The sequence below is a fragment of the Monoraphidium neglectum genome (assembly GCF_000611645.1).
Source record: "Monoraphidium neglectum strain SAG 48.87 unplaced genomic scaffold scaffold00841, whole genome shotgun sequence".
Lineage (NCBI taxonomy): Eukaryota > Viridiplantae > Chlorophyta > Chlorophyceae > Sphaeropleales > Selenastraceae > Monoraphidium > Monoraphidium neglectum.
In genome coordinates, this window is record NW_014012787.1 from 10702 (window position 1) to 21109 (window position 10408).

Here is a 10408-nt window from a genome sequence, read left to right on the forward strand (position 1 = left end):
CCGCCACTCTCCGTAGCGCTGCGCTTCTCCAAGCTGCTGCCCCCCGGCCACCTGCTGACCAAGACCGCGCAAGACTTGAAGCAGCGCCACGAGTTTGAGGGCCTGCTGGCGGAGGCGCAGCGCCACGAGCAGCAGTGGGAGCGGGAGAATCTGAAAGGAACGTCAGGTGGCGGCGGCGACGAGAGCAGCTTTCCCACTAAAAGCGGATGGGGCGCAGCTGGCTCGGGCGATGGCTGGCGGCAGCCAGCGTCGCGGACGGGCTCCCCAGACGGTGAGCGTTCTGCCCAGGGGGCTGCCCGCAGCCCTGCAGACCTGGGGCCCGTATGTGCATAGAAGCTGCATCACAGACTTGAGGCGCGACCAGATGCCTCAACCACCAGGTGCCCTCCAGCCAACCACGCCCCACCCTGCTGCCCCGCCGCACGCTTGGACCTGGCCGCCGCCGTCGGGCACATACAGCAGGGGCATGGCAAGTGATGAAGCGCTCCATTGTGTCCATCCCCTGGGAAAAGAGCGCCGCTGCCGCCGCAGCCGCCGCGCGTTCGGGCGAGGACGCGCGCTGGGAGGAGGCGGGCGTCCCGGACTTCTGTGCGCCCCAGCTGGGCGCCGAGGAAGCATGGCAGGCCGGCCGCTTGGAGTGCGAGCGCGCCGCCTGCGCCGCCGCGCGGCTGCCGCTGCGGGAGACGCCGCTGGGCCACCTGCTGCTGGCAGAGCCAATCGTTGTCGAGCAGCGGTGGGCGGCGGAAGCGGCGGCGCGGGCCGCCGCGTCCGCGGCCGCCGCGGCGCAGCAGCAGGAGCAGCAGCGGGAGCAGGAGCAGCAGCAGCAGCAGCGGGGTGCGTCGCCGCGCCAGACGCGGAGCCCTAGGGACGCGCGGCCGCTGAGCGCCCGGCGCGGCAGCCGGCCGGCAAGCGCGGCAGCGGGCGGCGGTGGGACCGGTGGGGCCGCTTCTCCTGGGTGGCTCACGGCCAGGTCTGACCGAGGGGCTGGGGGCAGCGGCAGCGGCAGCGGTGGCGGCGGCAGACATGCGAGCACGACTCCGAGGGGGCTGATTGATGCAAACCCTTTTCTCGCAAAGGAGAGCAGCGGCGGTAGCCCAGCATGTTCCCCGGCTCCACCAAGTGGTGCTGCGTCGATGTCAAGGCCCGAGCTGCTGCAGACGCAGCCGGCAGGGAGATTAGCAGCAGCCAATGAACAGGAGCAGGACAAGCAGCTGCAGCCGCCGCCGCCGCAGCAGCAGCAGCGGCCTGCCTCAGGGATTACACCACCGCCCCTCCAAATGTCTCGGCTTGGATCCCCACCAGCCGGCGCAAGGCGTCCAAGTGCTGGGGGCTTTGGCGCTTTGAGCGCGCCGTCCGCAAGAGGGGATGCAGCCATGGCAGCAGCCGGCAGGCTGGATATGTTGAGCAGAGCGTGATGACCTGGTAGACCACGGGTACAAATTGACAAGAGGTTTGACGCTTTGCACGCCTGATGCGCACTCACCTACGTTGGAATTCAACAAAGGGCAAGCGTGGGCATCAGGTGGTTGACCGATGACCATCCAGCACCCTGGGCAGATAGAGGCAATTATCCAAGCTAATTGGATATAAACAGCGGACTGTTGAACGTCATGTCAGTGGCTACGAGGCTTGGGCCTGCCTCAAGCCTGTCCAGATGGTAGGAGACTGGATGTCACTCGGCATATAAGTGCTGAATGCTCGTCACTCCGCATCGACCGCATCCAGGCAAACCCTGAGCCTGTCAGGCCCCACAAGAAGCTGCCGACAGCAAAGCTGGCAAATCCGGTCCAACAAGCTCGAAAATGGAAGCTGCCCACGCAAATGGCTAGTTGGTGGCGAGCGAGTGTCCAGTCAGGATGGCACGAGGGAGGTGAGCTGAAAAGGGCAGGTCCAGCCTGAAAATTTGCCATGAAGGTGACATAGGCATGGTGGCCCCGCTGCTGTTTCATTACTGTGCAGCACTTGCAGCTACTGATGAGCCATGAACTCTTCTGTCCACCTCAGATATTTCGTCAGGGTTATAAGGTCAAGTCGTGCTGGGGTGCGTTGTGTCTAGTCAGTAGCCATGCATGCATCTAAGGTTGCTTACCTTGCGAGTGATACTGGGTAGGCAGGACTTAAGCGTGCATGTGTGGCATGCGCTGTGCTACTGTCCCCGCTCACAGCTCATATTATGATCACCATCTATCCTCACTGTTTGGTCACCACCTTTCTTACATGTATCAGCAGCCGTAAAGAGGGAGCAGGGCTATTTTGTGTAAAGCAGTTTATCGGCCCAGCACTCTGGGACGTGGCTCTCAAAGGGGAAGTGCGGGACGGCAGCTCATGCGACGAACGCCCTGGGGCAAGACTGGAGGTGCTTATGAATGTATTGGCCCAGGGAAAGTAGGCGGCGCCTAGGTGCAGGGCATACGGCATTGGCCGTGGTGCGCCAGACGCAGCCGGATCAGATGGCAGGCAAGAAGAGGGGTTTTTGCAGGCGGGGCAGGGAGCAAACATCATAAGTGCATCTAAGCGGCGGGCGGACCTAGTTGTGCCAGGGCGTATAAAAGCCAAACGGTGGCGGCTGTTGGAGAGTGTGTGCAGGCACTTGCCTCCAAGTTGGAAGCCGTCTGCGCAGTGCTGGTCCCTCACGCACAGAGTCTGCCGATGGCCAGCCACCAACTGATGAAACCAGCTTCATCGCCTGCGAGTGGGTGCCAACGAGGGGCGCCCTGCTCTGGGCGGCGGATGAAGCCGCGGCTGCAACCCCACATGGGGGAGTCGGGGTGTCACAGTGAGATGAAATTGAGCCGACGCCAAATGGCGGGGTGCAAGCGCGCGTATAAGTGTGGGCGTCGCGTCTGGAAAGTGCAATCCAGCCAGTATGTATAAAATTCTACATTGGATGGCGTTCACCCCATGCAAAACTCACAGGAGTCTGTGACATGGGATTCCGTGCGTCGCATGCGCCAGTAGTGCGCATGTGACCCACTCGAGGCATACTGTCATGCCATAGCCGCGCTGTCATTGGCAGCGCTGCGGCCAACTCCATGACGATGATGCCCTCATCGCACATCCAGCATGTGGTGGTGTAGTACAGTGTATATGTGTACGTGTGTGTGTGCGCGCAAAAACGTGCGTGTGCCTGTGTGCACGATTTGTGTCTGCGCATGCCATGTGCGAAGTCGCGTGCGTGCATGGCATACAGTGTTGTCCTCATGCCCTTAGTGACAAATGCACTTGTGTGAGTGTGCATGTTGTCTGGCATGCGACTTGGTTGTGACGACAAAGCGGACCTTTGACGGTCAACACTTCCAAGGTTCAGGTCAGGCAGCTCTGGGGTAATCCGAATCTCCGGGGGTCCCAAATTGCTACGTGTGTTGCCCGCTGCACAATTCCGCATCGACTGGGGTGTGGCCTGGAGGGGCCCTCAGCGCACAGGCGGCTGCTGTGCAGCGCAATGGTATCAGAGCTGGATGGACGCGGTGTATGAGGGCACAGAGAGTGGCCGATGCGTATGCGCAGCAGGCTGGAGTGCAATGCGTAAAGGCAACAGTGGAACCAGAGCTGCGCAGTGCGGATGCGCACTGAGCTGCTGCGTGGCGCAGCACAAGTGGAAACCAAAGCCCTGCTCGCCCAGCACAGTGAGCGGGTGCCCAGCAGGGCGAGACATGGGGCTGATGGTGGGGGGCACTGGGTCCCCCCTTGACAAGACTAGGTTTGCCCGGCGCAGTGTGCAGTGCCCGTGTAAGGCACCCGACAAAGAAGGGGGAGTGCGAGCAGCGCAGGCCGCGCGTGCACCACTGCCCTAAAAACAGCCACGGCCGTGAGTGCGAGCCCCTCTTCGCCTCTCTGGATCACAAGCGAGGGTCAACCCGACGGAAAGCACATGGAATGCGCTCCACTCTAGTTGTCCCTCTGGTGGATGACCGGGGGCTGAACCTTGCCCCAGTAGCCGCCCTTGATGCTAACGGCGCTGTTCCACGGTGGGTACTGGGTCGACAGGTCGATCTTGGCGTTGGCCATGATGCGCACGTCGGCGCAGTTGACAAACTCCCTGAAGGCAGTTGCGGATGTGCGCCCAGGGTTAAGAGGCAGACGCGAGCAAGAAGGCGAGCGAAAGCGGGGATTGGGATGCGCAGATCGCAGCAAGTGTGGGGCAGGTGGCAGGTGGAGCAGCGCAGGCAGCTTTGCACCAACATAACAGGCACCCGTGGCACCAGGATGGCGGCGGGGGCACGCGGGCAGTGGGGGTGGTGCTCACTCGGGGTACGCCACTCCTGGGGCGCCGCAGGTGCCCATCTGCTGCTTGTTCTCGCACTGGGGGAAGGGGTTACCCTTCTCGCACGGCGGCCAGCAGTTGTGCCCCGTGATCCAGGTCTGCGGTAAGGAGTGATGATCCGGGGCGAGGGGAAATTGAAAACAATTAATGAGCCGATCCAAGTTTCTATGAGCACCCATGCTCTAGTTGGCTGCACACCACGCGCTGAGCAGGCAGGAAGGTAGCAGTAGCCGCAATACAATTTGACCAGGCAGCCACCCGGCGTCTGCACACACAAATTCCCTAGCAATCACCGGTACGCATTTGCCACTTACCCACTGCAGCTTGCAGTGGTCGCACTTGAAGCCCTGCGGCAGCATCCACTGGGTGCGGTACACCCACATGCCCTTGAACGTGCTGCAGAAGCGCTGGCCTGTGCAGCCCCAGCCGGAGCGCTCGGTGATGTCGGGGAGGGTGTACGCGGAGAAGGTCCCGTCGCCTGCAAGATAAGGTAAAAAAATGAAGAATGGGGTTGGCGGGGCCGGGTAAAATTCGCGTGCGAGGCAGACGATGAGGCAGCGGCGCGGAGTTTGGGTGTCATGATGGCTGAGCGGCACCTCGATTACGTGGTGCCAGCGTGATATGCATGCTTTCACGGGGTGAGATCCGGCCGCGCAACAGGGGCATGCACGAGCCAGCCAGCACCGCAACAGCGGCAGGCTCGAGCCCAAGGTTCACGCCCGCAAAGCAAGGCGATGAGGCCTGGCGCCGCGGCGCACCGTATTTCGGTCCGTCGCCGCCGTAGTTGCCGCCCCCCCAGCCGCCCTTCACGTTGGGAAGGTACCAGCTTTTGGTGTTGGTGTGGCCGGGGGCCTTCAAATACAGGTTCTTGCACTTGCCCTGGCCCGGCTTAGCGTCCAGGCTGCAGATCTGGACGGACATGCGGCCCATGTGGTTGACCGCAAACAGAGTGTCGACGTTGATGACCTGGCGGGGGGCGGGAGGAGGTCGCATTGTGGTGGCGTGCGTGGGAGGGACGAGCAGGTGGGCGGGCGCACTGACGGCTTGCTGGGGCCCTCAGTGGCGCGCTTTCGCAACGTCAGCGCCGTCGCACACAGGTGGCGCGAGCTCAAAAACACATGTACAACACATGTGCGATCAGGGCACGGAGACAGTCAGAAGCTGCACCATCGCCGCCCCACCTGGCCCTCAGCATAGGTGGCCTGGATGCTGCCCGGCCTGTCCCACCGGTTCTCATTATGTGCGTCGCCGCAGTAGTTGCGGCGGCCCTTGGGGTACTGCAGGCGGCCCTTATCTGATACCACTGACACGCCTGTGTGTGGGACAAGGCAGCGCGCAGTGCTGTGGGCAATGCTTGCTAGGCGGGGCAAGATTGGGTAAGGCATGGGGTTGGTGCAAGTCAAGCGTTGCCTGGCGGGAGCGCGGCCCGGTTCCGCCCCCGACATTTTGGCAGCCAGGTGCTGATGAGTGGCGCTGCAAGCCATGGACCTATGCGCTGCTCCCTCCGGCAGGCGCCCGTCCTGGCTTTGTCAGGCACCTCGCTGGCCCATGCTGAGCCCTGCCTTGCGCTTTGACACCAAGAGGTCGCCTGCTCTCTGTGGCTATCTGGGACACCACATCGCAGCCTTTTGCAACCCACCCACCTCCCATGTTGAGGCCATGCGCCCAGGCAAAGTTATCTTGAAGGTATCCAGCCCAATTGCGCGAGCGTGGGTTGATCATCATGCCGTGCCCAGCCGCAGGCGCGAGCAGCTGCAGCGCGAGCGCTGCTGTCAGCAGCGCCGTTGCCATGGCTGCAGGTCTTCCGTTGCTGACAGCCATGTGTATCGTCCCTGCTTGGAGGCGTAGTTGGGGTGTCAACATCTCAGTTCGCACTCGCTCGCTGCGAAGTCCAGGCCTGCTTTGTCGGCAGCGCCCGGCAGCCCGCAGACGGCTGAGGTGCGGCAGCCGGTAGGCGCTTATGCGACTGAATCCGTGCCTGGACTGGTTGTGCATCTTGTCTCACCTGTAGTTCGTGCACCGAATCGACAGAGCGAGCTGCAGCGCCCTTGCCGGATCGTCTCCAAGGTCCTGATGCCCAAGGTGTGCTGCGTGTGAATACAAGTCTACGTTGTTGTTGCGTGCTGCTGCAGAAATCGCGGCAGGTGCGAGGTCCCTTTGGCACGCCTAATTCAATTTTGTGTTTTCGTGTGGATGCAGCGGCGCAATTAGATAAAAATGTTTGATCAAGCTCAAGGCTGACAATGGAGAGCCAGCGGTCGTCCTGGGCTGCTGCACGCTTCGGGTTACACCGCTCAACGGTGACACCGCCACGGAGTCACAGCAGGGCGAGCGCTGATGGCCAACTGCATAGTCTTGCAAGCATGATTCAATGACAACGCGACCAGAAGGTGTGTCGGGGCAGGCCGGGGGGTAAACCAACCAGTGTTTTTGCGTTGATGCAGAGGACGGCGGCCTAATGGATGGGCCCCGATTTGCGCACTTGTTGTGGTGAGAGCCACCTCATGTGAGCAGAGATCCAAGACTCGAAGGTTTGGCGCCGATAGGCAATACTGCATCAATTCAAGCCAATGCTGACACCATGCCAATAGTGGAGGAAGTGTAGTGGGTGAAACACGACGATGGGAGCAGCAAAACTGGCTCCTTTCGACTGACACATCTGGAGGTGATCCTTGCTGAACACAATGTGTGGTAAGGCTTACATGCAACACAATTTGCGATTAATCCATATTGCTGACGGGTCACCCACCAATCACGCTGATGTAGCGCCGCGGCGGAAACCAGAGTCCCAACAATCTAGCCAGTGCATCAGGGACTGAATTTGGAAGTCCCGCACGCCGCTCACTCTCAGTGGCCGCACAGCAAACGCACCGGCCCACCTGGGCTTCCGCAGCAGGCAATGCCAGGATCAGACTTCCTCAATCAGGGGCTTTCGCTTCTGCTTCCTCTTTGCCCGCCCCGGCCCGCTCGCGCCGCCTGCACCCTCCCGACCCTGCTCCTCGCCGCTGCCGCCGCTGCACCCCACCCCATCGCCCAGCTGAACCCCACCGGCCCCTTTGAAACTCCGCTCTTCTGCGTCTCCCATGACCGCATCGCCGCCGCCGCCGCCGCCGCGACCGCTGCTGCTCGCGCCTGCGCCGCCCGCGCCTGCGGCATCATCATCACCATCGCCATCGCCAGCGCTGCTGCTGCTGTCGTCGCTGCTGTCGCTGTCCTCCCCACCAGGGTCCGCCAGCGGCCCCGCCTCTAGCGCTCGCTCCGCCGCCGCCAGAGCGCTGCCGTCTTTGATGTCGAACAGCCCGCAAGCCAGGTCCTATGCGGCAGACGGTTTGGTGCGGCGAGGGTTGACTCCTGCTAGGGTTTAGGGTTTAGGGCCGGCAGCGTGCGTTCCTGTACAAGCTAGCACGCCAGCGCAGCCCGTGTCAGGGGCAGCACCGAAGGTGGCACGCCCTGCGTCCTGGGCCTGTGGCACGCCGAACCGCCACGAGCCGCAGTCAGTGCGCGCCCTGCCGCCGCAGCCGCGCTGCTCGTGCGCGCACCATCTCGATCACGGGTGCGTCCCCGCCCTCCTCCACGTTTTCGATGTCCAGGTCACCCAGTGTCACCTCGCCAGCCTGTTACTCAGAGCAACGGGCGTGTCAGCAGGGGGTTGCACCCGGGGGTGACGCAAGGGCGGTGCACGCAATTTGCTGACAATGAGTGGAGCCAGGGCCGGGTATGCGACGTTCAACTGGTCAGTGAAGCAAGGGCGGGGAATGCGGCACGTAGACCCGGCGGCGCTCTTGCCCCCGCTGGTTGTACCGGCGGTTGGCCGGTTTGTCAAACACTGCCCCAAACCCTCCCCGGCCGTGTGTGCGGAATTCGCTCAGAATCCCTGCATCAGCGTGCACTCACCTGCAACTGCTGCTCCAGCTGGTGGTTGGCCGCCTGCATCTTTGGCAGGAAGTCCTGCAGCCGCCCAAGCACTGCAAATTTGGGGAGGGGCACAGATGGGGTCTTTCGGGAAGGGGTGGAGCAGAGCGGGTGCGCAGTGCGGCCGCAGAGCCCAGTGCGCGAGCCGGCTGTCGTGAAGGGTAGAGATGCGAAGGCAGCAGGCAGAGGGCGAGCCCCAGCCAGCGGCAAGGGCTGCCATTGCCAAGTCTGCTCAACGGCTCGTGCCAAGCAGCTGATGGCGATCAGCAACGCGCACTGCTTCCCAGCTCACCGCCGCTGCGAGGCACGGCCGATATGTTGGGCCGCTCAGGTGGCTTCATAAGTAGCTGGCGCTCTGCCAGCAACAAGCGGGGCAGGTCGGGATGTTTGGAAAGGCGCGACGGCGACGCGCAAGCAGCATGCAGCGAGCGCAGCGGCGGCAGCGTGACGGCGCAAGGCCGGCCGCTTGCGTGTCACGCCGCTGAGCGGTGATGTGGTGCATATGTGACTCACCAAACGAGCTTACGCCTCCAGGCTCCAACCGCTCCCGTTTTGGATGCTGCTCGCTGAGCGGCCCCTCTTTCGCCATGTTCGTTGCGTGTGCGAAAACCACGGTGCGGAAGCTGAAGCAAGCAATTTAATAACGGTGGGTTCTTGCACTGAATCACCGGGTGCAGTACCGGTACAGCAGGTGTGCACACCGCCGCCGTCGCAACCGCAGTGACGTGCCACATGTGTGTGATCCAACCAGCAATCGCCTGGCCCCATGGTGGACTAATACTGTGCAGACAGAGAATCATGAGGCAACTTTCTACTTCCTCAAGGCAGGGCGTCGGACAGATTTGTGCACACGACTTACTTTGTGCAATTCTTACTCGTACCGTACGCACACGCTGACTGTGAGCTTGCGGCAAGGCAAGGGTCTGGCTCACGTCGAGCCACGCAGCCTCAGGGGCAGGTATCGCTCACACAGCTCATTGGTGTGCCGCCAGTGGAGTCCATGCTGCTCACTCCCACCTTGCAGTGCCGCCGTGCTGCCCATCACCACACGATTGACTGCACTCCTGCTCTTTGACTTTTAAATGCGACGTTTGATTACACAAAAGGAGGGCAGCATTCGTTCAGGAATGGCAAAATGACTGTATTATTGGTCGTTGGATTGGAGGCGCGGTGCGGGGCGACCCGTGGCGCTTGCCACCGGCGGTCTACTGTACTGTGCAGCTCTCGGGTTCCAGACTTCGGCAAGTGATGCAATGCGTGGTGCCGCCAGGACCAAACGCCACAGCGGGCGGAGCCTGCTGACGGCATGCGGGCACCCCTCAAAAAATCTGACAGCGCCCCGTGCGATCGGGGCGGGGTGGGCACGCGCCGCGGTGGCGGCAAAAAACGGCGAGGCGGCGAGAATACGCGCGATTTAAGTTCGAGGCAAGTAGGCAGTCCCGGCACTAAATCATTACCAAAGTGCAAGCACAGGCCTGCCAAGTGCACCCCAGTTCAGCCGAGAGCCTGTCGCCCGCCCCTGCCGCCGCCGCTGGGCGGCGGATGGGGTGCCCACATTCACATGCGGCATTGGGGCGCAACAGGAAGCGAGGGCGAGGGCGGGAAAGAGGATGGACGATTGGAAGGGTTGGTTGAACGCGAGCCAGAGTGCATGAAGGGCAGGTAACGCCCCGGCCGCCCCACACGCCCGCGCGTGCTGCGTGCGTCGCGGGAAACAGTGTTGCACGCCCTTGCCGTCCAGCGCCGCCCGGCCCACGGAGGCGTTTCGATGTCAGCCGTCAGCGGTTGCTTGCCGCGGCATCAAAACGCAGGTTGTGTGCATGAAGCATCGGCGCACGTGCGTAGGTGAGTGCGCATGTGGTGCATGTGTAAAGGGTATTGCGCAGCCACGCAGGGCCACGCAATTTAAGGCACCTGGGCGATGCAATAGGCATGACTATGGCCCCGGTCCGCCAAACCAAGCTGCCGTCGCCCATCCAAGCCCGTCAACAAAACTCTGGACTGGCAGACACAAAGCCTGTTGTGCTCTGCGGTGCGCTGCAAACGCACACCGCTGCCGTTTCAGGTGGGGCGACGGGGTGTATGAGGGCGCAAGTGGCTGGAGGTAGAGACGCCCGGGGTCTGGGCGGGGGTGCTCGCGTAAGCCTACAATCAGGTGAGCGTGCCGCCACCCTTTGTGGCCTCGCCGTTGGTGGAGCGGGCCACGAAATAGTCCTTGATACGCGCCTTGAC

General features: G+C 62.4%; 3 protein-coding genes across 3 annotated transcripts; 1 reads left to right on the forward strand and 2 right to left on the reverse strand.

Moving 5' to 3' along the window:
* Window positions 1-476: 476 nt before the first annotated feature.
* Window positions 477-1050, forward strand: MNEG_5571 (hypothetical protein; the record flags this gene model as incomplete). The annotated part of the gene is made up of 2 exons (XM_014045952.1): window positions 477-834; window positions 971-1050. 2 exons carry the CDS (start codon window positions 477-479, stop codon window positions 1048-1050), a joined length of 438 nt encoding a protein of 145 aa, XP_013901406.1.
* A 2838-nt stretch (window positions 1051-3888) lies between these two features.
* MNEG_5572 (hypothetical protein) lies at window positions 3889-6055 on the reverse strand (the record flags this gene model as incomplete). The annotated part of the gene is made up of 6 exons (XM_014045953.1): window positions 3889-4039; window positions 4247-4362; window positions 4579-4742; window positions 5023-5230; window positions 5446-5576; window positions 5908-6055. The coding sequence occupies 6 exons, from the start codon at window positions 6053-6055 to the stop codon at window positions 3889-3891; spliced, it is 918 nt and encodes a 305-aa protein (XP_013901407.1).
* A 1117-nt stretch (window positions 6056-7172) lies between these two features.
* On the reverse strand, window positions 7173-8765 carry MNEG_5573 (hypothetical protein; the record flags this gene model as incomplete). The annotated part of the gene is made up of 5 exons (XM_014045954.1): window positions 7173-7577; window positions 7804-7878; window positions 8159-8229; window positions 8469-8531; window positions 8690-8765. The coding sequence occupies 5 exons, from the start codon at window positions 8763-8765 to the stop codon at window positions 7173-7175; spliced, it is 690 nt and encodes a 229-aa protein (XP_013901408.1).
* Window positions 8766-10408: the final 1643 nt, after the last annotated feature.